Source organism: Mytilus californianus, unplaced genomic scaffold (genome assembly GCF_021869535.1).
Source record: "Mytilus californianus isolate M0D057914Y unplaced genomic scaffold, xbMytCali1.0.p SCAF_5, whole genome shotgun sequence".
Lineage (NCBI taxonomy): Eukaryota > Metazoa > Mollusca > Bivalvia > Mytilida > Mytilidae > Mytilus > Mytilus californianus.
In genome coordinates, this window is record NW_026262701.1 from 122152350 (window position 1) to 122180335 (window position 27986).

The 27986-nt window shown below is 29.9% G+C and overlaps 1 protein-coding gene across 1 annotated transcript; it reads left to right on the forward strand.

Moving 5' to 3' along the window:
* Positions 1-27986, forward strand: LOC127700949 (uncharacterized). Its single transcript, XM_052204686.1, has 12 exons — positions 1-228; positions 8994-9023; positions 9480-9509; positions 10238-10267; positions 10743-10772; positions 16371-16400; positions 17538-17567; positions 18009-18038; positions 19229-19258; positions 23523-23561; positions 24373-24409; positions 26715-27986. The coding sequence occupies exons 10-12, from the start codon at positions 23526-23528 to the stop codon at positions 27464-27466; spliced, it is 825 nt and encodes a 274-aa protein (XP_052060646.1). The 5' UTR covers positions 1-228; positions 8994-9023; positions 9480-9509; positions 10238-10267; positions 10743-10772; positions 16371-16400; positions 17538-17567; positions 18009-18038; positions 19229-19258; positions 23523-23525; the 3' UTR covers positions 27467-27986.

A 27986-nucleotide genomic window follows, 5' to 3' on the forward strand; every position in this document is an offset into this window, starting at 1 on the left:
AACAGTAAGTTGTTCTTTCCATCTAGGATCGATGCATCTAATGACGACAAATCCTTGGGAAGGCTCGTAAACGATGACGAGAATGATAGTAACTCTATTGTTAAGAGAATAATTGTCGGTGGTCTTCCCCATCTTTGTTTCTTTGCTACAAGAACAATCAGCGAAGGTGAAGAAGTAACATTCACATATTTTCAAGGAGAATATGACCAGTTTCCTTGGCGGTTAAAGGTAAGTATTATGTACTTCAGGATTTGTTAATGACACAATTTGTGAATGCATACAGATAGCGAGTCTTGTTCAAGTTTAAAGGTTAAAATTTAAGGTTAAGGTGATGGTTTTATTAAAAGGTTAAGATAAAATCCAAAAGTTAAGGTTATAATGAATGTTAGGTAAAGGTTGCTGTTGACATTCAAATTATGTATGCGCATGTGCAGTTAACAGAACGCTTCTGTTAAAGGTTAGTTGATCGTCGGATAAGTGTTTTTCTTGTGATTGAATTATAATACCATTGTGGAGAAATTTTCATGAAAGGTAAGCATTTACTCCTTTATATCAGAATCATTCTAAGAATTGTTTAAAACGACGCCTTTGTCCATTGATTTGATTAAGCACACATAGTAAATCTTATGAAAACTAAAGGTTAATCCTTGAAGTTTAATTTACGAAAACATTATACCATAGTTAATGTTAAACTTTTATCATTTCTGAAACCAATACTTCAGTATACATTTACATATCAATATCAAAGCGTGGTCAATTATCACACTCATATTTATAAAAACACTTTTCGTAAATAAAAAAAGAAGATGTGGTATGATTATTAATGAGACAACTCTCCACTGCAGACCAAAATGAAACAGTAATTAACAACTATAGGTCACCGTACGGCTTTCGACAATGAGCAAAACCGATACCGCGTAGTACGCTTTACAAGACCCCGAAATGACAATGTAAAACAATTCAAACGTGAAAACTAACGGTCTTATATATGTACAAAAAGTATACGAAAATCAAATATGTAACACAGCAACAAACGACAACCACTGAATTACAGGCTCTTGACTTAGGACAGGCACTTACATACAGAATGGGGTGGGGTTAAACATGTTAGCAGGATCCCATTCCTCCCCCGAACCTGGGACAGTGGTTTTAAAGTACAACATATGAAAAACCTATACAAATCAGTTAAAATAGGCATAAATCATCAGATGAACAAAAATACAAGTGGACTACAACACCGCACTAGAAACTTTTTTCTCTCTTTACATGAATGATAAGTTAGGAGTGACACAATTTCCCTAACTTGCTCTCACCCTTACTTCTTATTTTGTCTCATATCGGTCTGTTGTATACAATTTGACAATTAATCTTTAGAAATAACCGAAATTCCCTTCATATGTCGAAATTTAATAACCGTGACAAATAATAACTTATTTTTTTTGTAAAAAAATGGTCTGTTGTACATTACTTGCAACCTTGGATGTTACTGTTTGTCGTGAATGTTTGACTGATCTATGAGTAGTCGTTGCTCGGTGACCTATAGAATTCGTCAGATAAGCCAAATAAGCTATGTGAGAGTTACCGTGACAACGGTCAGCGATCGATCAGTAGATTTATCTTATGCACGGATCTGACGGATACGTATATGTTTAAAATTCTTATGTAAACCGAACTCCACAGTGTTTACATTCGATGAACACTGACCTCCACGAAGACACCTTTACTCGTTTAGTTGTAATAAACTTAGTTGCAATAACAAATAAAAAAAAAATAAATATGAATTACTTTTCACACATCATGTGTATATCTTCATATTCTTTAATTTAAATTTTAGCTAAAAAATTAAATAAGTGCAGACTAACGATATGCTTATGTACCACTCATAAGCGATAAAATGTAATCATTTAAAATATGTACTATATCTAGCAATTCATGTCACTAGATGATAAAAGTAAAAATAGTATAACATTAAAGAAGCTCAGAGCTTTGTTTGTCTTGATTAAAAGTGTTGTTTTAACTATTGTTTTGAATTACTTTAATTTCTTCATTTGATAAAAAGTAATGTAATCTTATTTATAATTATGTATTGTAATGTTCTCGAGATAAGTGTTTTCTTTGAATTAAAAGATAATCAGAAATAAAAAAAAATAAAAATTTTGTTTTTGTAGAATAAGAATGCAGTTATTGCTTTATTTTAATACAAATTATAAACTGTCAAAAGATTTCAATACTTTTTCTACATCATGATTGGTTGTTCTTCAGAAAAAAATAGACTGAATATTAGGGAAATGATACACAATTTAATGCATATATTTCATCTCATATTTGAAATGATTCAACATCAATTGCAAATAGTCTTTAAAATGTCTTTTGATAAGTAATTCTGTATAAGATTTGATTTTTTGAAGGATACATATGTCAAACTTTTGTTTTATTGGATCAAGAATGCAATCATTTCTGCCTTTTCAATGGAAATTATTGACTGCCATTGGATTTTTGTACTTTTAACAGTTTTGGATTGGTTGTTTTTTTCATAAAATTAAAAGATTATCAAAGAAAATATACTAAAATGGTGTTTGCATTGTTCAAATTAACCAAATTATTCTTCTTTTGATAAAAAATGATGCCATTTTATTTGGAATTAGTTATTTCAAAAGCAGTTATATAAGTCTTATTTACAAATTTAGATCTCATCAGAATTAAAATACTCAAAGTTTGGTTTTTGTTGAAAAAGAATGCAGTTATTGCTTTATTTAAATACTTATTATAAACTGCCATAAAATTTCAGTACTTTTTGAACATCAGGATTGGTTGTTTTTCATTAAATAGGCTGAATTTAAGGGAAAAGATACTAAATTTTTGTACGTGTTGCCTTAAATGCAAATATTTCTTCTCATTTTTCAAATAATGCAACTTTAATTGCAATCAGCCTTTAAATATGCCTGTTGATAAGTTATTTTGAATAAAATGTTATTTTTTGAAGGATAGATATGCTTAAATTTTTGTTTTTGTTGAACAAGAATGCAATCATTTTTTTCATTTTCATGGAAACTTTTGACCACCATTGGATTTTCGTACTATATATTGTTTAGGATTGGTTGATTTTTCATAAAATTTAAAGAATAACAGAGAAAATATACTAAAATATTGCTTGCATTGTTCAAATTTACCAATACTATTCTTCTTTTGATAAAAAAATATGCTATTTTATTTGGAATTAGTTATTTCAAAAGCCTTCATATAAGTCTTATGTGAGAACTTAGATCTCATCAGAATTAAAATACTCAAAGTTTGGTTTTTGTTGAAAAAGAATGCAGTTATTGCTTTATTGTAATACACATTATAAACTGCCATAAGATTTCAGTACTTTTTGAACATCAGGATTGGTTGTTTTTCATTAAATAGGCTGAATTTAAGGGAAAAGACACTAAATTTGTATACGCGTTGCCTAAAATGCAAATATTTCTTCTCATTTTTCAAATAATGCAACTTTAATTGCAATCAGCCTTTAAATATGCCTTCTGATAAGTTATTTTGAATAAAATGTTAATTTTTGAAGGATAGATATGCTTAAACTTTTGTTTTTGTTGAACAAGAATGCAATCATTTCTTCATTTTCATGGAAACTATTGACCACCATTGGATTTTTGTACTTTATATTGTTAAAGTATGGTTGATTTTTCATAAAATTAAAAGAATATCAGAGAAAATATACTTAAATGTTGTTTGCATTGTTCAAATTTACCAAAATTATTCTTCTTTTGATAAAAAATGATGCTATTTTATTTGGAATTAGTTATTTTAAAAGCCTTCATATAAGTCTTCTTTAAGAACTTAGATCTCATCAGAATTAAAATACTCAAAGTTTGGTTTTTGTTGAAAAAGAATGCAGTTATTGCTTTATTTAAATACTTATTATAAACTGCCATAAGATTTCAGTACTTTTTGAACATCAGGATTGGTTGTTTTTCATTAAATAGGCTGAATTTAAGGGAAAAGACACTAAATTTGTGTATGCGTTGCCTAAAATGCAAATATTTCTTCTCATTTTTCAAATAATGCAACTTTAATTGCAATCAGCCTTTAAATATGCCTGTTGATAAGTTATAGTTATTTTGAATAAAATGTTATTTTTTGAAGGATAGATATGCTTAAATTTTTGTTTTTGTTGAACAAGAATGCAATCATTTCTTCATTTTCATGGAAACTATTGACCACCATTGGATTTTTGTACTATATATTGTTTAGGGTTGGTTAATTTTTCATAAAATTTAAAGAATATCAGAGAAAATATACTAAAATATTGCTTGCATTGTTCAAATTTACCAAAACTATTCTTCTTTTGATAAAAAATGATGCTATTTTATTTGGAATTAGTTATTTTAAAAGCCTTCATATAAGTCTTCTTTAAGAACTTAGATCTCATCAGAATTAAAATACTCAAAGTTTGGTTTTTGTTGAAAAAGAATGCAGTTATTGCTTTATTTAAATACTTATTATAAACTGCCATAAGATTTCAGTACTTTTTGAACATCAGGATTGGTTGTTTTTCATTAAATAGGCTGAATTTAAGGGAAAAGACACTAAATTTGTGTATGCGTTGCCTAAAATGCAAATATTTCTTCTCATTTTTCAAATAATGCAACTTTAATTGCAATCAGCCTTTAAATATGCCTGTTGATAAGTTATAGTTATTTTGAATAAAATGTTATTTTTTGAAGGATAGATATGCTTAAATTTTTGTTTTTGTTGAACAAGAATGCAATCATTTCTTCATTTTCATGGAAACTATTGACCACCATTGGATTTTTGTACTATATATTGTTTAGGGTTGGTTAATTTTTCATAAAATTTAAAGAATATCAGAGAAAATATACTAAAATATTGCTTGCATTGTTCAAATTTACCAAAACTATTCTTCTTTTGATAAAAAATTATGCTATTTTATTTGGAATTAGTTATTTCAAAAGCCTTCATATAAGTCTTATGTAAGAACTTAGATCTCATCAGAATTAAAATACTCAAAGTTTGGTTTTTGTTGAAAAAGAATGCAGTTATTGCTTTATTTTAATACACATTATAAACTGCCATAAGATTTCAGTACTTTTTGAACATCAGGATTGGTTGTTTTTCATTAAATAGGCTGAATTTAAGGGAAAAGACACTAAATTTTTGTACGTGTTGCCTAAAATGCAAATATTTCTTCTCATTTTTCAAATAATGCAACTTTAATTGCAATCAGCCTTTAAATATGCCTTTTGATAAGTTATTTTGAATAAAATGTGAATTTTTGAAGGATAGATATGCTTAAACTTTTGTTTTTGTTGAACAAGAATGCAATCATTTTTTCATTTTCATGGAAACTATTGACCACCATTGGATTTTTGTACTTTATATTGTTAAGGATTGGTTGATTTTTCATAAAATTAAAAGAATATCAGAGAAAATATACTTAAATGTTGTTTGCATTGTTCAAATTTACTAAAATTAGTCTTCTTTTATAAAAAATGATGCTATTTTATTTGGAATTAGTTATTCTAAAAGCCTTCATATAAGTCTTCTTTAAGAATTTAGATCTCATCAGAATTAAAATACTCAAAGTTTGGTTTTTGCTGAAAAACAATGCAGTTATTGCTTTATTTTAATACACATTATAAACTGCCATAAGATTTAAATACTTTTTGCACATCAGGATTGGTTGTTTTTCATTAAATAGGCTGAATTTAAGGGAAAAGATACTAAATTTTTTTATGCGTTGCCTAAAATGCAAATATTTCTTCTAATTTTAAAAATAATGCAATTTTAATTGCAATCAGCCTTTAATATACCTTTTATTATTTTTTGTATAAAATGTTAATTTTGGAAGGATAGTTATGCTTAAACTTTTGTTTTTGTTGAACAAGAATGCAATCACTTCTTTATTTTCATGAAAAACTATTGACCACTATTGGATTTTTGCACTTTATTTTGTTTAGGATTGGTTGTTTTTTCATAAAATTAAAAGAATATCAGAGAAAATATACTAAAATGTTGTTTGCATTGTGTAAATTTTGAAAAAAAAATTATGCTTTATTATTTGGAATTAGTTATTTCAAAAGCCTTTATATAAGTCTCTTAAAGAATTTAGATATAATCAGAATTAAAATACTTAAGGTTTGGTTTTTGTTGAAAAAGAATTCAGTTATTGCTTTATTTTAATAAAAATTATAAAATACCATAAGATTTCAGTACTTTTTGCACATCAGGATTGGTTGTTTTCCATTGAATAGGCTGAATTTAAGGGAAAAGACACTAAATTTTTGTACGTGTTGCCTAAAATGCAAATATTTCTTCTCATTTTTCAAATAATGCAACTTTAATTGCAATCAGCCTTTAAATATGCCTTTTGATAAGTTATTTTGAATAAAATGTGAATTTTTGAAGGATAGATATGCTTAAACTTTTGTTTTTGTTGAACAAGAATGCAATCATTTTTTCATTTTCATGGAAACTATTGACCACCATTGGATTTTTGTACTTTATATTGTTAAGGATTGGTTGATTTTTCATAAAATTAAAAGAATATCAGAGAAAATATACTTAAATGTTGTTTGCATTGTTCAAATTTACTAAAATTAGTCTTCTTTTGATAAAAAATGATGCTATTTTATTTGGAATTAGTTATTCTAAAAGCCTTCATATAAGTCTTCTTTAAGAATTTAGATCTCATCAGAATTAAAATACTCAAAGTTTGGTTTTTGCTGAAAAACAATGCAGTTATTGCTTTATTTTAATACACATTATAAACTGCCATAAGATTTAAATACTTTTTGCACATCAGGATTGGTTGTTTTTCATTAAATAGGCTGAATTTAAGGGAAAAGATACTAAATTTTTTTATGCGTTGCCTAAAATGCAAATATTTCTTCTAATTTTAAAAATAATGCAATTTTAATTGCAATCAGCCTTTAATATACCTTTTATTATTTTTTGTATAAAATGTTAATTTTGGAAGGATAGTTATGCTTAAACTTTTGTTTTTGTTGAACAAGAATGCAATCACTTCTTTATTTTCATGAAAAACTATTGACCACTATTGGATTTTTGCACTTTATTTTGTTTAGGATTGGTTGTTTTTTCATAAAATTAAAAGAAAATCAGAGAAAATATACTAAAATGTTGTTTGCATTGTGTAAATTTTGAAAAAAAAAATTATGCTTTATTATTTGGAATTAGTTATTTCAAAAGCCTTTATATAAGTCTCTTAAAGAATTTAGATATACTCAGAATTAAAATACTTAAGGTTTGGTTTTTGTTGAAAAAGAATTCAGTTATTGCTTTATTTTAATAAAAATTATAAAATACCATAAGATTTCAGTACTTTTTGCACATCAGGATTGGTTGTTTTCCATTGAATAGGCTGAATCTTAGAGAAATGATACTAAATTGTTGTACGCATTGCCTGAAATGCAAATATTTCTTTTATAATTCAAATAATGCAACCTCAATTGCAATGAGTCGTGTAACATGCCTTTTCATACGTTATTTTGTATAAAATGTTAATTTTTGAAGGATAGATATGCATAAAGTGTTGTTTTTGTTGAACAAGAATACAATGATTTGTTTCATGTTAATGGAAATTATTAACTGCCATTGGATGTTTGTATTTTTTATTGTTTAGGTTTTTTTCCCATAAAATTAAAAGATTATCAGAGAAAATATACTTAAATGTTGTTTGCTTTGTTTAGATTTAGCAAAATTATTCTTCTTTTGATAAAAGATGAAGGTTTTTTATTTGTACGAATATTTTTTAAGGCTTCAATATAAGTCTTTCTTTAGAATTAAAATATAATCAGAATTTAAATACTTAAAATTTTGTTTCAGTGGAACAAGAATGCAGTTATTGTTAATACAAATCAGAAGCCAACATAAGATTTCAGTTTTTATTTGTACTTCAGGATTGTTTTTTTTTTCATAAAATATGCTCAATTGCAATCATTCTTTATAAATGTCTTTTGATAATTAATTTTGAATAAAATGAAAACAATTGAAGGATACATATGCATAAACTTTTGTTTTTTTTAAATAAGAATGCAATTATTTCTTTATTTTAATCAAAATCATTGATCACCATTGTATTGTTGTACTTAATGAAGTTAATGATTATTTATTTTTAAATACGGTTAAAGAATATAAAAAAAAAAATATAAAAAATGTTGTTCGCATTGTTTAAAATTACAAATATATCTTATTTTATTGAAGTAAATGCAGCAATTATACTTGTAATTTGTTATTTTAATGGTGTCAATTAAGATAATTTTTTTGAAATGAGTTTTAAGATTATAAGGATACAAAACTTTAATAATTGAAAAATGTTACACCAAAATTTTCAGGAACGGCTCATTTCATTTATTTTCCATAGTATTTTCGGAAAATAATAAAATAAAATCGTGAAAGAAACACCGTTTTAGAACTGTCCGGGATTGAAATATATAGCCTAATTTAATTAAGTGTAAAACTGATTGGTTGTAATTCAAATGACCATTAGTTCTTAAACTTTATAGGATTAAACTTTTATCGACACTGATGTAATCAGAAGAAACTTCCTACTTTGTTCAAGTTTTACAACCTCCAAAAATTATAAATTGTGTTTGAATTTATCAATCTCCACAATTAATAACTGTTTATAACCATAAATCTTTAAATAAATGGCTTTTAATGTCAATGATGTGTTAGCTGAAATTCCCATTAGATACTTCTGAAGATATAACAGGTAGGCCGATAAAAAACTGGCTAGCATGTCATATCAACGACGATAAATTAGTAGTACCTCCCATAGGCTCAATGTTATGCAGTTCATTCTAGTTTTGAAATTCAGAGTGCTTGGACGTATTTTCTGTTACTTCTCGTTCGAAAGGTATTACTGATCTTCATGAAAACATTGACTTGATAATAACTTGTGTGAAATTATTTGGTGCGTCTTTGGAATACATATTCCTCTTGGTTTTATACAGGAAGGAAAAACAGATGAAATAAGACCTGTGGTAAGTAATGTTATGCTATTATTAAAACAATATGTAAATATAATTAAACGTCAGTTCAAAAACATTTTTTTTCTAAACCGTCAGCTTGCAAAAAGTTGTAAGCCATGTCTTTTTCTGTGTTTTCGTGCAAAAATAATTGTTAAGCCTATATCTCCAGCTTTGTTTTAGTTGTTGCCAAATTGCAAAGAAAAAAAGTAAAACATTTGTAAAGACTTAAAAGGTCAGCCTATCAAAAATTGAAAAAAAAAAAACTTACACCAACCATGACGAAACTGTAGCTCCTCTCGTAGGCTAAATGTTAAACTTTTCATTATAGATTGAGAATTCAGATTGTTTGGACGCATTTCTGTTCCTTCTTTTTCGGAAGACAGTAGTGATTTTAATGTTATAACTCCTCATATTAAGTAAACATTTTTATTCGTATTTTGATTATATATTCCTCTTGGATTTATACAGAAAGGGAATACAGAAGAAGAAAGACCAGTGGTAAATAACGTTTTAATATATATAAAAAAATTAGGGGTATCAACATTAAACACCAGTTCTAAAAGACCCTTGCATTGTCAATTGCCGAAATTTGCTTAAAATTGTAAGACTTGTCCTTTTCTGGCGTTTTTGTGCAAACATGATTGTTAAAAGTAAAGAATAAATTAAACCTTAATTGAAGAGCCACCATTTAGTCTACATCGCCAGTCTTTTGTTGTTGCTGTTAGTAACTTGCTATTATCAAAAGAAACAGGAAATAATAGTAAACGTCAGTTAAAAAAAAAACTTATTTTAATTTCTGTAGATTTGCCTCAATTTGTATAGCATGTTTTTTTTTAAGTTTTGGGTAAAAAATATTGTTAAAAGTAAAGAATAAATCAAATCAATGTTGAAGAGCAATCATTTAACTTATATCCCCAGTTTCTGTATTGTTGCTATATTTAGAATAAAAAAAACCAGAATCGTATACTTCTGAAAAGAAATAAAGGTCAGCCGATAAAAATTGCAAAAAAACATACCAACTACGATAATATAGTAGTTCCTATTTTAGGCTCAATGTTAAAAATGTCATTCCAGTTTGAGAATTCATAATGCTTGGACGTATTTTCAATTACTTCTTTCATGAAAGGTTTTAGTGATCTTCATAATAACATTGACTTAGTACTAACTTGCGACATCTATGGATAATTTGCATTCCTATTTTGATTTAATATTTCTCTTTTATACAGAAGGGACATACCGAAGAAGAAAGACAAGTGGTGAGTAACTTTGACTTTTTTTTTAGATAAAAATAATATTAACATTAAACGTCATTTCCATTAATCTAGCTGAAAAAAAGAAAGACAATTTTTTTTTCGCGCAAAAATTATTGTAAAAAGTAAAGAATAAATAACACCCATCTAAAGAGCAACCATTTAGCTTGATTCCCAGTTTCTTTGTTATTTGTAAATTGCAAAGAAAAAATAAATATGCTTATGAAGACATAAGGGTCAGCCAATATAAACTTGAAAAAAACTTCATATCAACGACGATACCCTTGTAGTACATCCTATAAACTCAAGGTTAACCTTTTCATTCCAGTTTGAGAACTCAGAGTGTTTGGACGTATTTCCGTTACTTCTTATTCGAAAAGTATCAGTTAGTATCATGATGATATTGAATTAATGCTACCTTGTGACATTTAGTGACATTTATCCCCTCTTTTGAATAAATCTTTCTCTTGGATTTCTACAGGAAGGAAATACAGTGGAAGAAAGACCAGTGGTAAGTAACATTTCATTATTAAAAAAAGAATGACAATTAACATTAAAAGAGAGGCGAAATATACCAGAGAGACAGTCAGATTAACAGATCGAAGAAAACAACAACTGACAATGCCATGACTATAAAGGAAAAGGTCAAACAGACAAATAATAGTACACAAGAAACAACATAGAAAACTAAAACCTAAGGATGTGCTCACATTGACCTAAACTCTGTTCTTTTATAAGTGTATTTCACACGTAAACTAAACACACTTACATTCACATTGATAATCTGTGTTTACATATAGTTCAAATCATCTTTTGTCTACATGCAGTCGATAGTGAATGTAGGCCTTGCGTGGGTTAAGGTATACAGAACATGACTTTTGACATGTTTATTTAAAGAAGAAAGGTTTTTTGAATAAGATTGATGACGTTTTTTGAATAAGATTGATGGTAGGTCGACCGTATGTCGGATCGTTATCGAGAAAGTTCAATGTAGTAGTTAGATGTTAGGTTAATAGTTGAGGTCAATTTTAACTCTAAATTTTAGTTTAACCTTGTGTGCTATTGAGGGATATGTCGGCTATCATGTAAGGTTAGGGTTAAGGTTTGGTTTAAGGTTAAAGTGAAGGTTAAGGTTAAAGTTAAGATTAATTTTACGTTTAACCTGAAGCTTTATTGAAGCATATGTTTGCTATTATTTAAGGTCAAGGTTAAGGTTAAGATTATTTTTAGTGTAACCTTAATGTTTATTTAAGCATATGTTTTCTTTTTCTTAAGGTTAAGGTTAAGGTTAAGGTTAAGGTTTAGGTTCAGTTTTTGTTTAACCATAAGCATTATTTAAATATACGTTGGCTATATCATAACAGATCTAGCCGTGAGGGAATACTCAAGGTTGTCTAAGGTGACGGTATGTCTGATCATTATCTAGATAGGTACATTGAGGAGTTGATAGTTAACGTCAATTTTTATTCAAATTTTTAGTTTAACTAAAGGTTTATTAAAGGATGTGTTGGCTTTTATTTAAAGTTAAAGTGACGGTTAAGGTTAGTGTTATGGTTAAGGTTAAGGTTAAATTCGCGTTTAACCTGAAGCTTTATTCAAGCATATGCTGGCTATTATTTAAGGTTAGGGTTAAGGTTAAGGTTGAGATTATTTTTTTAATGTAACCTTAAGATTTATTTAGGCATATGTTGGCTATTATTTTAAGTTACGGTTAGGGTTTAGGTTAATGTTAATTTTTCGTTTCACCTTAAGCATTATTTTAAGATACGTTGACTCTATCATAATAGTGGTAACCTTGGGGAATGCTCAAGGTTGTCTAAAGTGACGGTATGGCGGATCGTTATCGAGAAAGTTCAATGTAGTAGTTAGATGTTAGGTTAATAGTTGAGGTCAATTTTAACTCTAAATTTTAGTTTAACCTTGTGTTCTATTGAGGGATATATCGGCTATCATGTAAGGTTAGGGTTAAGGTTTGGTTTAAGGTTAAAGTGAAGGTTAAGGTTAAAGTTAAGATTAATTTTACGTTTAACCTGAAGCTTTATTGAAGCATATGTTTGCTATTATTTAAGGTCAAGGTTAAGGTTAAGATTATTTTTAGTGTAACCTTAATGTTTATTTAAGCATATGTTTTCTTTTTCTTAAGGTTAAGGTTAAGGTTAAGGTTAAGGTTTAGGTTCAGTTTTTGTTTAACCATAAGCATTATTTAAATATACGTTGGCTATATCATAACAGATCTAGCCGTGAGGGAATACTCAAGGTTGTCTAAGGTGACGGTATGTCTGATCATTATCTAGATAGGTACATTGAGGAGTTGATAGTTAACGTCAATTTTTATTCAAATTTTTAGTTTAACTAAAGGTTTATTAAAGGATGTGTTGGCTTTTATTTAAAGTTAAAGTGACGGTTAAGGTTAGTGTTATGGTTAAGGTTAAGGTTAAATTCGCGTTTAACCTGAAGCTTTATTCAAGCATATGCTGGCTATTATTTAAGGTTAGGGTTAAGGTTAAGGTTGAGATTATTTTTTTAATGTAACCTTAAGATTTATTTAGGCATATGTTGGCTATTATTTTAAGTTACGGTTAGGGTTTAGGTTAATGTTAATTTTTCGTTTCACCTTAAGCATTATTTTAAGATACGTTGACTCTATCATAATAGTGGTAACCTTGGGGAATGCTCAAGGTTGTCTAAAGTGACGGTATGGCGGATCGTTATCGAGAAAGTTCAATGTAGTAGTTAGATGTTAGGTTAATAGTTGAGGTCAATTTTAACTCTAAATTTTAGTTTAACCTTGTGTTCTATTGAGGGATATATCGGCTATCATGTAAGGTTAGGGTTAAGGTTTGGTTTAAGGTTAAAGTGAAGGTTAAGGTTAAAGTTAAGATTAATTTTACGTTTAACCTGAAGCTTTATTGAAGCATATGTTTGCTATTATTTAAGGTCAAGGTTAAGGTTAAGATTATTTTTAGTGTAACCTTAATGTTTATTTAAGCATATGTTTTCTTTTTCTTAAGGTTAAGGTTAAGGTTAAGGTTAAGGTTTAGGTTCAGTTTTTGTTTAACCATAAGCATTATTTAAATATACGTTGGCTATATCATAACAGATCTAGCCGTGAGGGAATACTCAAGGTTGTCTAAGGTGACGGTATGTCTGATCATTATCTAGATAGGTACATTGAGGAGTTGATAGTTAACGTCAATTTTTATTCAAATTTTTAGTTTAACTAAAGGTTTATTAAAGGATGTGTTGGCTTTTATTTAAAGTTAAAGTGACGGTTAAGGTTAGTGTTATGGTTAAGGTTAAGGTTAAATTCGCGTTTAACCTGAAGCTTTATTCAAGCATATGCTGGCTATTATTTAAGGTTAGGGTTAAGGTTAAGGTTGAGATTATTTTTTTAATGTAACCTTAAGATTTATTTAGGCATATGTTGGCTATTATTTTAAGTTACGGTTAGGGTTTAGGTTAATGTTAATTTTTCGTTTCACCTTAAGCATTATTTTAAGATACGTTGACTCTATCATAATAGTGGTAACCTTGGGGAATGCTCAAGGTTGTCTAAAGTGACGGTATGACTGATCGTTATTGAGATAGGTACATGTAGAAGTTAGATGTTAGGTTTAAAGTTGAGGTCAATTTTAAGTCTAAAGTTTAACCATATTTTGTATTGTAGGATATGTTGGCTATTTCTTAAAATTACGGTTAATGTTTGGGTTAAGGGTACTGTTAAAGTTAAGTTAAGGTTAAGGTTAAGGTTTATTTTTCGTTTAACCTTAAGTTATATTCAAGCATATGATGGCTATCATTTAAAGTTGAGGTTAAGGTTAAGGTTATTTTTTCTGGTAACCTTAAGCTTTATTCAAGCATATGTTGGCTATTTTGTTAGGTTAAGGTTAAAATTAAGGTTGATCTTAAGGTTAAGGTAAAGATTAAGGTTAAAGTTAATTTTTCGTTTATCCTTAAGCATAATTTAAAGATACGTTGACTATATCATAACAGTGGGGAATACTCAAGGTTGTCTAAGATGAAGGTATGACTGATCGTTATCGAGATATGTACATGTAGGAGTTAAATATTAGGTTTATAGTTGATGTTAAGGTTAAGTCTAATTTTTAGTTTAACCTTATATTCCATTGAAGGATATATTGGCTATTATTTTAAGTAACGGTCAATTTACGGGTTAAGGTTAAGACTAAGTTTTATTTTTCGTTTAACCTTAAGCTTTATTTCAGCGTATGTTGGCTATTATTGAAGGATAAGGTTAAGGTTAAGGTTATTTTTTCGTGTCACTTTAATGTGTATTTAAGCATATGTTGGCTATTATTTAAGGTTAGGGTTAATGTTAGGGTAAAGGTTAAGGACAAATTTAAGGTTAAGATTATTTCTTCGTGTAACCTGAAGCTTTATTCAAGCAAATGCTGGCTATTTCTTTAGGTAACGGTTAAGGTAAAGGTCAAGGTTAAGGTTATGGTTAATTTGTCAGTCAAAAATACGTTAGCTATATCATAACAGTGGTAGCCGTGGGGAATAATCAAGGTTGTCTAAGATGAAGGTATGACTGATCGTTATCGAGATAGGTACATGTAGGAGTTAAATATTAGATTTATAGTTGAGGTTAAGGTTAAGTCTAATTTTTAGTTTAACCTTATATTCTATTGATGGATATATTGGGTATTATTTCATGTAACGGTCAATTTTAGGGTTAAGTTTAAGGTTAAGGTTTATTTTTCGTTTAACCTTAAGCTTTATTGCAGCGTAAGTTGGCTATTACTGAAGATTAAGGTTAAGGTTAAGGTTATTTTTTCGTGTGACTTTAATGTGTATTTAAACATATGTTGGCTATTATTTAAGGTAAAGGTTATGGTAAGGGTTAAGGTTAAGGACAAGTTTAAGGGTAATGTTATTTCTTCGTGTAACCTTAAGCTTTATTCAAGCATATGTTGGCTATTTCTTTAGGTAACGGTTAAGGTTAAGGTCAAGGTTAAGGTTAAGGTTAATTTTACGTTCAAAAATACGTTGGCTATATCATAAAAGTGGTAGCCGTGGGGAATACTCAAGGTTGTCTAAGATGAAGTAATGACTGACCGTTATCGAGATAGGTACATATTGGAGGTAGATGTTAGGTTTAAAGTAAAAGGTCAATTTTGAATCAAATGTTTTGTTTTACCTTAATTTTCATTGAAGGATATGTTGGCTATTATTTAAAGTTACGGTTTATATTAGAGTTAAAATTACGGTTAAGGTTAAGGTTAACGTTAATTTTTCGTTTAACCTTAAGTTATATTCAAGAATATTTTTGGCTTTTATTTTCGTCTTTTTTCTACATGCAGTCGATAGTGAATGAAGGCCTTGCGTGGTAGTATACCTTTATTGATAATTTAATTCAAATGTTACGTCTATTCGAATTTTTAATAGTTTATCCTGACTTTTTTTTTTTTCTTTTTCATAAGGTATAAGTGATTTGTGTAATACATTGATTAAATAATTATCTGTGACATTGAAATGGTTTGGGTGTCTTTGCCATTTCGGATTGTAAACAACAGAGAATCTAAGGTCTAGATTTGAATCAAGTTAGCAAAATTTGATGATGGAACTAATATTGATTTGCACCTAAAAGAACAAATTAATAAGATTATAACTTATAAATTTTAATATTTTTTGCTTCATTTCTAATGTTTTTATTTTGGCATGTTAAGGGGATGTATAAACTCTGAAATAGTGCATTTTGTGAAGGAATCTACACTTAATTTTGCTATTTTGCATTTTAGCCGGAAAAAACGCACGGTGGTCCTATCTTTTTCTTTTGATATTCTAAACGCATTTTCTATCTTTTCGTATTTTTTTTACAATTCTATTATTTAGTTTAACTTCTAATCACATAATGATGTTTTTTCCTGTATAATCCGTACAAAATGTGTCATTTTGTCACTTCCTGTAGATTGAGAGAATACACGGTGACCCATCTTTTTTATTATATTTTTGAAAATATATCAATATATACTACGCCAGGCAAAGTATGAACAAATTCTATCGTTCTTGCTTTAGACTCCCATACAGCCTTAAGTGACAATTTGTATTCGTCTTTTGATTTAGTTTTTCTGTTTGATATATACAGGAAGGAAATAAAAAAGAAGGAAGACAAGTGGTAAGTAACATTTAACTATAAGACAAAATACGAACATTTCAAACTTTTTTTCATTTCATTAAAGGAGTATATCCGGTAAGGTACGATTTTGGCCAAAAAGTTCAGCTACATCGGATGAAAGAGGTTGGACACATTTAAAACACTTAAGTACCTACGTTAGTCGATTATATTAGTTTTTGTGGAAGATTAGAACTGATTTTGTCATTCAAGACGCTCAAATAAGATAAAATAAAGAAAAAGTATCAAATATGCCATAATATGTCACTTTTCAGATGTGTTTTGTCGAAAATGACAGTAGCCGCATCCGTTTTCCTTCTTCACCTATATATATATATGTTATGTATCATCATCAAATACAAATTACATTAAATTATTAAGAATGAGCACTAATGCGACAACTCATATTTTAGACTAAAACCGTTATGAAATTAACAAAGATGCTAAAATTCTGAAGATTTCAGTAATTGCATATATAGAATAACCATGCATTGTCTCAAAATATCAATGTTATTTGTGCAAGTTTTAGAAACAGGTAGAGAGCGAGGCACATTTGAATATACGGTCAATGCAATTAGCACAGATGCAGTATATATGACTTTATATAGGACTCTATCATGCTTGTACCCGATACATGTGTGTTTGCTTTGTCCAAAACAGACAACACTTATAAAACAAAGGTATTCTACTTTCCAATACATAGCTAAAAGTATTTTGTAAAACTGCTGTATTTTGGGGCCAAACAAGTTCGTCTTTATTGACCTTGTCCTTTACCTACGAATTAGAAAGGATTTTTGTGCAAACATGATTGAATTTTGAAAAGCAATCATTTTACTATTATCCATAATTTCTGTGTTGTTGATAAATTGCAAAGACAAAGAAAGGTATAAACTTCTGAAAAGATTTGCCGATTTAAAATTGCAAAAAATCATATCAACAACGATAATATAGTAGTACCTCCCATAGGCTCAATGTTGAAATTTTCATTCCATTGTAGGAATTACAAGTGTTTGGACGAATTTTCGGTTTGCTTCTTTTTCAAAAGGTATTCATGAAAACATTAAAAAAATAATTACTTGTGACATTTAGTGACAATTTGTATTCGTCTTTTGATTAAATCGTTTTCTTGGATTTACACAGGAAGGGAAAATAGAAGAAGAGAGACCAGTGGTAAGTCACATTTAATTATTGGAAACAAATGTGTTAACAACATTATACGTCAGTTAAAAAACAATGTCATTCTCATTTCAGTAAATTTACTAAACAATTGTAAAGCATATTAGTAAAGAATAAATTTAACCAATTATGAAGAGCAACCATTGAACTTATATTTCCCCAGTATCTGTGTTGTTGCTTATTTGCAAAGAAAAAAAGTTATATACTTCTCAAAAGATAAAGGGTCAGCCGATAGAAAAATGCAATAAATCATATCAACGACGATAATATAGTAGTACCTCCCATAGGCTCAATGCTTAAATTGTCATTCCAGTGTAGACATTCAAAGTATTTGGACGTATTTTCTGTTTACTTTTTTTTCGAAAGGTATTGGTGATCTTTATTACAACATTGACTAAAAAATTACCTTTATTCGTCTCACTTGGATTTTTACAGGAAGGAAACACAGAAGAAGAGAGTCCAGTGGTGAGTCACATTTAATTATTAGTAAAAAATATGTAAAAAACTTTATACAACAGTTAAACAAGATTTGTTCATTCTCATTTGAGTAAATTTACTAACAAAATTGTAAAGCATGTATATATCTACGTTTATTGCAAAAATGATTGTTAAAAGTGAAGAATAAAGTTAACAAATTTTAAAGACGATAATTTAACTTTTATTTCCCAGTGTTTGTGTTGTTGCTAAATTGCGAAGAAAAAGTTATATACTTCTGAAAAGACAATAGTCAAACTATCAAAAAAAATTGCAAAAAAATCATATCAACGACAATAAAAGAGTAGCATTTCCCATATGCTGAATAATATACATTTCATTCCGGTTTTAGAATTTAGAGGGTTAAGACGTATTTTCCAAATTAAGTGGTAAGTAACGTTTTTGCTATTTGAGTACAATGGTTAATAAGAACAATTCATTTTCATTTCCATAACTTTATTGAAAGATGTAAGACAGGGTTTTTTTTGTGACGTTTTCGTGCAAAAACAATTGTAAAGTAAAAAAATAAAAAGACCTATTTGACGAGCAATCATTTAGCCTATATCTCCAGTTTCTGTGTTGGTGCTCACCATTCAAGTATTTTCACGAGGAGTTTGTGGTTGTCTCTTTGGTTTTTACCCCATATCACTTTATTAATATATCAACTACTACATAGAAAACAGATTCTTATTATAATATGAATATAAAAAGAAAACAGAATATCATGTAGCATCAAATTTCGGGTCGCAGACGGGGACTGTTTGGTCGTCGGTCTGCCTTGGTTCATGTGGCAACCTCACGGTGTAACCACACTTCGATTCAAGTGTCAACGACAGCATGGAGACCTGATGTTTTATTCTATATGGATACATAAACAAATCAAAAACCTTTAAAGCGTCGTAGATCGGAACTATTTGATAGATGCCTTTGTCCACGCGGCTAAGTAACGTTGTTTACGATAGCATAGTAACATTTAGCCTAATATGGCATGCACATGTAAACTTAGAGTCTGAAATTAAAAGGTATCAAACTGATGATACTAGTTGGTAATAGGTCTGTTTACTTCTTTTTCAAAAGTAATTGATGATCTTTATTACATCATCGACAAAATAATTACTTGTGACATTTAGTGACAATTTGTATTCGTCTTTTGATTAAATCGTTTTCTTGGATTTATACAGGAAGGGAAAATAGAAGAAGAGAGACCAGTGGTAAGTCACATTTAATTATTGGAAACAAATGTGTTAACAACATTATACGTCAGTTAAAAAACAATGTCATTCTCATTTCAGTAAATTTACTAAACAATTGTAAAGCATATTAGTAAAGAATAAATTTAACCAATTATGAAGAGCAACCATTGAACTTATATTTCCCCAGTATCTGTGTTGTTGCTTATTTGCAAAGAAAAAAAGTTATATACTTCTCAAAAGATAAAGGGTCAGCCGATAGAAAAATGCAATAAATCATATCAACGACGATAATATAGTAGTACCTCCCATAGGCTCAATGCTTAAATTGTCATTCCAGTGTAGACATTCAAAGTATTTGGACGTATTTTCTGTTTACTTTTTTTTCGAAAGGTATTGGTGATCTTTATTACAACATTGACTAAAAAATTACCTTTATTCGTCTCACTTGGATTTTTACAGGCAGGAAACACAGAAGAAGAGAGTCCAGTGGTGAGTCACATTTAATTATTAGTAAAAAATATGTAAAAAACTTTATACAACAGTTAAACAAGATTTGTTCATTCTCATTTGAGTAAATTTACTAACAAAATTGTAAAGCATGTATATATCTACGTTTATTGCAAAAATGATTGTTAAAAGTGAAGAATAAAGTTAACAAATTTTAAAGACGATAATTTAACTTTTATTTCCCAGTGTTTGTGTTGTTGCTAAATTGCGAAGAAAAAGTTATATACTTCTGAAAAGACAATAGTCAAACTATCAAAAAAAATTGCAAAAAAATCATATCAACGACAATAAAAGAGTAGCATTTCCCATATGCTGAATAATATACATTTCATTCCGGTTTTAGAATTTAGAGGGTTAAGACGTATTTTCCAAATTTAGTGGTAAGTAACGTTTTTGCTATTTGAATACAATGGTTAATAAGAACAATTCATTTTCATTTCCATAACTTTATTGAAAGATGTAAGACAGGGTTTTTTTGTGACGTTTTCGTGCAAAAACAATTGTAAAGTAAAAAAAATAAAAAGACCTATTTGACGAGCAATCATTTAGCCTATATCTCCAGTTTCTGTGTTGGTGCTCACCATTCAAGTATTTTCACGAGGAGTTTGTGGTTGTCTCTTTGGTTTTTACCCCATATCACTTTATTAATATATCAACTACTACATAGAAAACAGATTCTTATTATAATATGAATATAAAAAGAAAACAGAATATCATGTAGCATCAAATTTCGGGTCGCAGACGGGGACTGTTTGGTCGTCGGTCTGCCTTGGTTCATGTGGCAACCTCACGGTGTAACCACACTTCGATTCAAGTGTCAACGACAGCATGGAGACCTGATGTTTTATTCTATATGGATACATAAACAAATCAAAAACCTTTAAAGCGTCGTAGATCGGAACTATTTGATAGATGCCTTTGTCCACGCGGCTAAGTAACGTTGTTTACGATAGCATAGTAACATTTAGCCTAATATGGCATGCACATGTAAACTTAGAGTCTGAAATTAAAAGGTATCAAACTGATGATACTAGTTGGTAATAGGTCTGTTTACTTCTTTTTCAAAAGTAATTGATGATCTTTATTACATCATCGACAAAATAATTACTTGTGATATTTAGTGACAATTTGTATTCGTCTTTTGATTAAATCGTTCTCTTGGATTTATACAGGAAGGAAACATAGAAGAAGAGAGACCAGTGGTAAGTCACATTTAATTATTGGAAACAAATGTGTTAATAACATTATACGTCAGTTAAAAAACAATGTCATTCTCATTTCAGCAAATTTACTAAAAAAGTATAAAGCATATTTTTATTTACGTTTTTTGGAAAACATGATTGTTAAAAGTGAAGAATAAATTTAACCAAATTATGAAGAGCAACCATTGAACTTATATTTCCCCAGTATCTGTGTTGTTGCTTATTTGCAAAGAAAAAAAGTTATATACTTCTCAAAAGATAAAGGGTCAGCCGATAGAAAAATGCAAAAAATCATATCAACGACGATAATATAGAAGTACCTCCCATAGGCTCAATGCTTAAATTGTCATTCCAGTGTAGACATTCAAAGTATTTGATCGTATTTTCTGTTTACTTCTTTTTCGAAAGGTATTGGTGATCTTTATTACAACATTGACTAAAAAATTACCTTTATTCGTCTCACTTGGATTTTTACAGCAGGGAAACACAGAAGAAGAGAGTCCAGTGGTAAGTCACATTCAATTATTAGTAAAAAATATGTAAAAAACTTTATACAACAGTTAAACAAGATTTGTTCATTCTCATTTGAGTAAATTTACTAACAAAATTGTAAAGCATGTATATATCTACGTTTATTGCAAAAATGATTGTTAAAAGTGAAGAATAAAATTAACAAATTTTAAAGACGATAATTTAACTTTTATTTCCCAGTGTTTGTGTTGTTGCTAAATTGCAAAGAAAAAGTTATATACTTCTGAAAAGACAATAGTCAAACTATCAAAAAAAATTGCAAAAAAATCATATCAACGACAATAAAAGAGTAGCATTTCCCATATGCTGAATAATATACATTTCATTTCGGTTTTAGAATTTAAAGGGTTAAGACGTATTTTCCAAATTTAGTGGTAAGTAACGTTTTTGCTATTTGAGTACAATGGTTAATTAGAACAATTCATTTTCATTTCCATAACTTTATTGAAAGATGTAAGACAGGGTTTTTTTTTGTGACGTTTTCGTGCAAAAACAATTGTAAAGTAAAAAAATAAAAAGACCTATTTGACGAGCAATCATTTAGCCTATATCTCCAGTTTCTGTGTTGGTGCTCACCATTCAAGTATTTTCACGAGGAGTTTGTGGTTGTCTCTTTGGTTTTTACCCCATATCACTTTATTAATATATCAACTACTACATAGAAAACAGATTCTTATTATAATATGAATATAAAAAGAAAACAGAATATCATGTAGCATCAAATTTCGGGTCGCAGACGGGGACTGTTTGGTCGTCGGTCTGCCTTGGTTCATGTGGCAACCTCACGGTGTAACCACACTTCGATTCAAGTGTCAACGACAGCATGGAGACCTGATGTTTTATTCTATATGGATACATAAACAAATCAAAAACCTTTAAAGCGTCGTAGATCGGAACTATTTGATAGATGCCTTTGTCCACGCGGCTAAGTAACGTTGTTTACGATAGCATAGTAACATTTAGCCTAATATGGCATGCACATGTAAACTTAGAGTCTGAAATTAAAAGGTATCAAACTGATGATACTAGTTGGAAATAGGTCTGTTTATTGATGATCTTTATTACATCATTAACTAAATAATTACTTGTGACATTAAGTGACAATTTTCATTCGTCTTTTGATTTACTCGTTCTCTTTGGTTTATATAGGAAGGAAATATAGAAGAAGGGAGACCAGTGGTAAGTCTACAATACAAAAATATCAAACAGATGATACTAGTTGATTATTGGTCTGCCTTTGTCTATCTTTCTTTTCACTGCGAAAACAAACTTGTATGTATGTGCCTGTCCTAAGTCAGGAGCCTGTAATTCAGTGGTTGTCGTTTATGTGTTACATATTTGTTTTTCGTTCATTTTTTTTATATAAATAAGGCCGTTAGTTTTCTCGATTGAATTGTTTTACATTGTCATTACGGGGCCTTTTATAGCTGACTATGCGGTATGGGCTTTACTCATTGTTGAAGGCCCTGTAGTTACCTATAACTGTTAATTTCGGTGGAGAGTTGTTTCATTGGTATTAATACCACATATACTTTTTTATATTGTATGTTTTATGCTTTCAATAGGCTGAACCCTATGAATTGTCTTAGAATAAAAAAAGAAATTAAGCTACTTGATACAATTCATATCTATAATTAAACAGAAGGGGAATTTTTCTGTTTGTGCTCTGTATCGACAGACCGATTGAAGAGGGCCGAACTATGCCAAAGAGAAATTCAAACTCATAGACCGAAAATAAACTGGCAACACCATGGCAAAAAACGAAAAAAAAAAAACAACAAACAGACAAATAATAATAATACACACGACACAGCATGAATAATTAAAAACTAAGAAACACGTAACCAACTAAAACTGGAGAGGGGGGGAGTGATAAGTAAGATAATTTGGAATTAAATGTTGAAAAAAATATGCAACTTTTGTTCCTTACTTTATTTATTCTAAATTTTTGCTTTATACCGCAAACAATCTAATTTGATATCTACTTTGAAAAGAACAGTAGCTTTTCGTCGATGATATGAGTTCTATCATTTTTTTTCCAGAATATGGATATCACAAATGACAGAAGCAGAGAAACTGAGGTATGTCAGTAATACTATACTGCCTTTTTAGTTTTACAAAACTGATAAGAAATATAACAAATACGGAATGCATTAATGGTACCACTTCTTCAAACACACTAAAAGTAACCAGATAGAACCGTGAGAGTATGGCTAGAACTTAACTGTATATATATAATATGTTTGCACAAGTTGTTTCTGGTTCAAACGTTCTTATAATAGAACTATTTTTATGACAGCATCAAACATTAGTTAGTAAATTCCTGTAAGACAGATGATTAAGCTGATCTGTAAAAATTACATCCTTATGCCTTATATATCGTGTACTGTGTTACGAAGCTAGATAAAAAATTACGAGGAAAGGTAACACCCGGCCACCGAAAGTTTCATTAATGTAAATTTTAGGTAGTTTGTGCTGTATTTAGACCCTCCTACAACGAAATTTGTTTTATATGCTCACGTATAAAATCGGCGGTTTTTCATAGGTTTGAACGTAGTTTTTAATTGAGACTTGTATATATATATATTACAATGCGATTGATGAGTTTGTGCTTTACAGAGATAAGTTAAGGTGTTGTTGTTATGCCCATATTCGTGTTTGTGTTTGCTCCAACTTGTTTGTGTTTGGTCATGTTTTTGATGTTTGAAATTGTCAAATATCGTCACTTGTTGTATCTGTATATTTTACAATTGCCATTCAAAGATGAAACCACTTATTAGTGTGAATCATGTCTTCACATGTCTACTATGTGTATATTGTTCAGTTTTATTGAAATTGAATTAGTTAGAATGGTTTTATTTTCAAACTATACAGTTGAAATTTATATTTTAGCACGTAGCAGAGAGTGACCCTGAAGATCTAGAGGAAGGTAAGCCTCAAACCATTTTTATCTCTTTCTCTTATTACAACTTTATGACCTTGACCTTGGTCATCAAATAATGTTCTTTGCCTTGACCTTTGAAATTATTTTATCGTGTGCAGTTGTCTTAAAAAGAAGAAGTGGATTTTTTTCTAATACAGTGTATGTCCTACAGAAAAAAAGAACACTTGCAATCTCGAAATTGTTTCAATTAACGGAAGTAATTAGTACACATTAACGTTTGTTACTAGGTGCATTACAGCTGATCATAATGTTTTGATTTGATTTGTGGTGTTTTAACGCCACTTTGAAGCATCGCATTTTGGCTGTTTCCTGGCTGCCAGTTTTTATTAGCGGAGAAAGCCGGAGTGCTCGGGGAAAAACCATCTAACTTCGTTAGGTAAACTAGCAATCCTTGTTATTTAAGATAGGAGTCGAGTGCATTTACACGAGCGGGGCAAAAACTAGAATATCATAGATATAAGCAGCTATCGTATGAGTGCCAATGAGACAAATCTCCATCCAAGTCACAATTTGTAAAAGTAAACCATTACAGTTTAACTCATGGTCTTCAACACGGAGCCTTGACTCACACCGTAGAGCAAGCTGACTCTACCAAAAAAGATGACTAGTGTAAAACCATTCAAACATTAGCATATAGAAATCTCAGTCCTGACTCCACCAAAAAAGATGACTAGTGTAAAACTATTCAAACCTTAGCATATAGAAATCCCCTCCTGACCCCACCAAAAAGATGACTAGTGTAAAACCATTCAAACATTAGCATATAGAAATCCCCTCCTGATCCCACCAAAAAAGATGACTAGTGTAAAACCATTCAAACATTAGCATATAGAAATCCCCTCCTGACCCCACCAAAAAGATGACTAGTGTAGAACCATTCAAATATTAGCATATAGTAAATCACTATATTTGAAGATATAATTGTCTTGAGCAACTTGGTATCAACCGGTTCAATCTAAACTTTGAGTGAATGGTCTACATATGTTCCCTTTCAAAAAGATGTCTTGCAAAATTCTCCTTGATCGATGGTGGGTGCTGTTACTTTAAAAAAAAACACCCAAAAACTAGCAGAACCGCTTATTTTAAATCAAAATGGTTCCGACCCGTCCACGCATAAAAAAAATATTGAGCATCATCACAATCTCCAAAAGAATAGATTATTTCAGGTAAGTCATACAGACTCACATGATCTTAGTTATTCCCACACTCAAACAAGGTTACAGGGTTGTATAGGTTTTACATTGTCTGTCCGCCTGTCTGTCACATTATCCGGACCAATTCCAATGTCTTATGTCCAGACTTCGAAAATATTTATAACTGACCATGATGTGTTGTAATCACTATAGGTAGGATGTTCCGGTATATTGAGTTCTTCTTCAGTTATGGCCCTTCGGACTAAGAAATGTGGACCCTTTTGAAGTAGACAGCTTGTCATCGCAACTCATCTGACACGGTTTGTTGGATACACATGCATGTGGGTATATTGTTAGATACATATATTCATATGTACATGTTGATGGAATGTTCCGGTTCATTGAGTTTCCATGAGTAATGGCCTTTTTAAACATTGCAATTTTGACACTATCCATGATGAAATATGCCATCGCTACTCCTCTGACTAGTCTTATTGGATACACATAAAAGTTTGTACATTGTTATATTCGCACGTTCTAATGTACATGTAGTTCTATACGTTTTACATTGTATGTCCGTCTGTCTGTCCCTTGTCCCACTAACCGTTATGTGTTAAAATCGCTATATTTAGGATGATCTGGTATATTATTACATGAGTTATAGCCCTTTGGATATCGAAATGTTGACCCTATGCTTGTCATAGCAACGTATCTGACATGGTTTGTTAAATATACATGTAAGTATGTATATTGCTAGATTCACATATTCAGGTGTGCATGAAGGTAGGACGTTCTTGTCAATTGAGTTTTCCATGGGGTATGGACCTCTGTACTTAAATTGTTTTACCCTATCGAGTATGTACTTCATTATTGTAACTCCTTAGTCTTTGTTTGTTATATACATGTGGAAGTTGATATATAATATTATATCATCAGATATAGATGTTCATGAACAATGTTACTCCAGGCCGTTGAAATTTGGCCATTTAGCATAATATAATGTCATCGTCCATTGAGAACAACTACTTGTTAAGTAGGTACTTGTAAGAACAGCGGGGTTATATCTAGTAATTTTTGCTTACAGTTCTAGTTATCATATAAGATCAAGGAAGCTCTTCTAGCCTATTGTAACACACTTTGCGTCTATTTATTTCTAGGTGTAACCCTTGAGGCTATTGATTGCCTAGTTAAGTATGAGATACAAAAATCAGAAAACAACATACACAAGGAGTTAACAGAATTCAGAAAACAGTATAGTAATAATGCAATCGGGGAACTAAGAGCCCACCTCGATGAAGTAAAGAAGGAGGTTAACAGGAATGCACAGGGTTGTGACACTGGATTTAATGATTTAACAGCAACTGTCAACTCGATGGAAACAACCATTTCACAAATCGAAACAGAAAGCAAGGGCAGCAAAAGAAAGATACAGGAATTGGAAAAAAAAGTGACAGATATAGATCGTAAATTCAACGATATAACTGCTGGGATACCAAAAATAATTGAAGACATTATCACCAGCGGTACATTAGCTTTCATGCCAACCAACTCATTCGATATTGATGAGTCAGTGGACGAACCGATGACTATCATGTCCACCCCTGTTTCGATGTCAACAAACCTGATCACTGAACATGCTGAAGATACATCACAAAAGAGAGCAGTTGATGAGGGAGTGAAAAAAACAAAAAAAAAGTTATTGTTAAGATGGTCCTGGAAAAAGAGCAATCCAGCGGGCCTAGAGTTTCTAGAAAGTAGAATCGATCTACCTGACTTTTCAAGGGCCCAAGATTTTAAACTTAAGGTTTATAAGGAAGGGATTCAGAGAGGTCTATGGATTGAGGCAACCCATACATTTGTGAGAGTTTGCACTAAAATAGACAATCTTCACAAGCAAACCCTGAAGTGAATTACAGATCGTCTACTTATAAATTCCTTTCTTTTATTATTTGGTTGATAACAATAACGTTCTATTTGAATTGTAATATTTGTATTGTTCTGCCTTGCTTACGAGTTTATTGTCAATTTTGAAAAATTGTTATTGTGCAGTTAGAGAGTGGTGACTTTTCAAATATTATGATTAAATATTAAGGAATTCTCACTGTTTCTGTGTTTTAATGTTGTTTAATCTACAATAAAACTGTTGATCAGGAGATAACAATAAAACATTATTCATTTTAAAGTGTGCGTGATTCAATTTTTTCCATATTGTTGTTTGTTTGAAAATCGTGTTGAACTTCAGCAATCTTACATTTTATTATGTCAAAAATATTGTCCGAAATGTATTTCTCCATGTACTTTATATCAAAAATAACTAAAATATTGTTTCAACTGCATACTATTTCTTGAAGTGAATTGTTATATTTGTATTGTTCTGCCTTGCTTTCGAGTTTATTTTCATTTTTGAAATATTGTTATTGTGCAGTTAA

Excerpts from the sequence above, each read along its gene's own strand:
- LOC127700949 (XM_052204686.1), top strand. The coding sequence starts at position 23,526 with ATGGATATCACAAATGACAGAAGCAGAGAAACTGAG. Across the intron at positions 23,562-24,372 it reads ACAGAAGCAGAGAAACTGAG|CACGTAGCAGAGAGTGACCC; the intron begins GTATGTCAGTAA and ends TTTATATTTTAG. Across the intron at positions 24,410-26,714 it reads CCCTGAAGATCTAGAGGAAG|GTGTAACCCTTGAGGCTATT; the intron begins GTAAGCCTCAAA and ends ATTTATTTCTAG.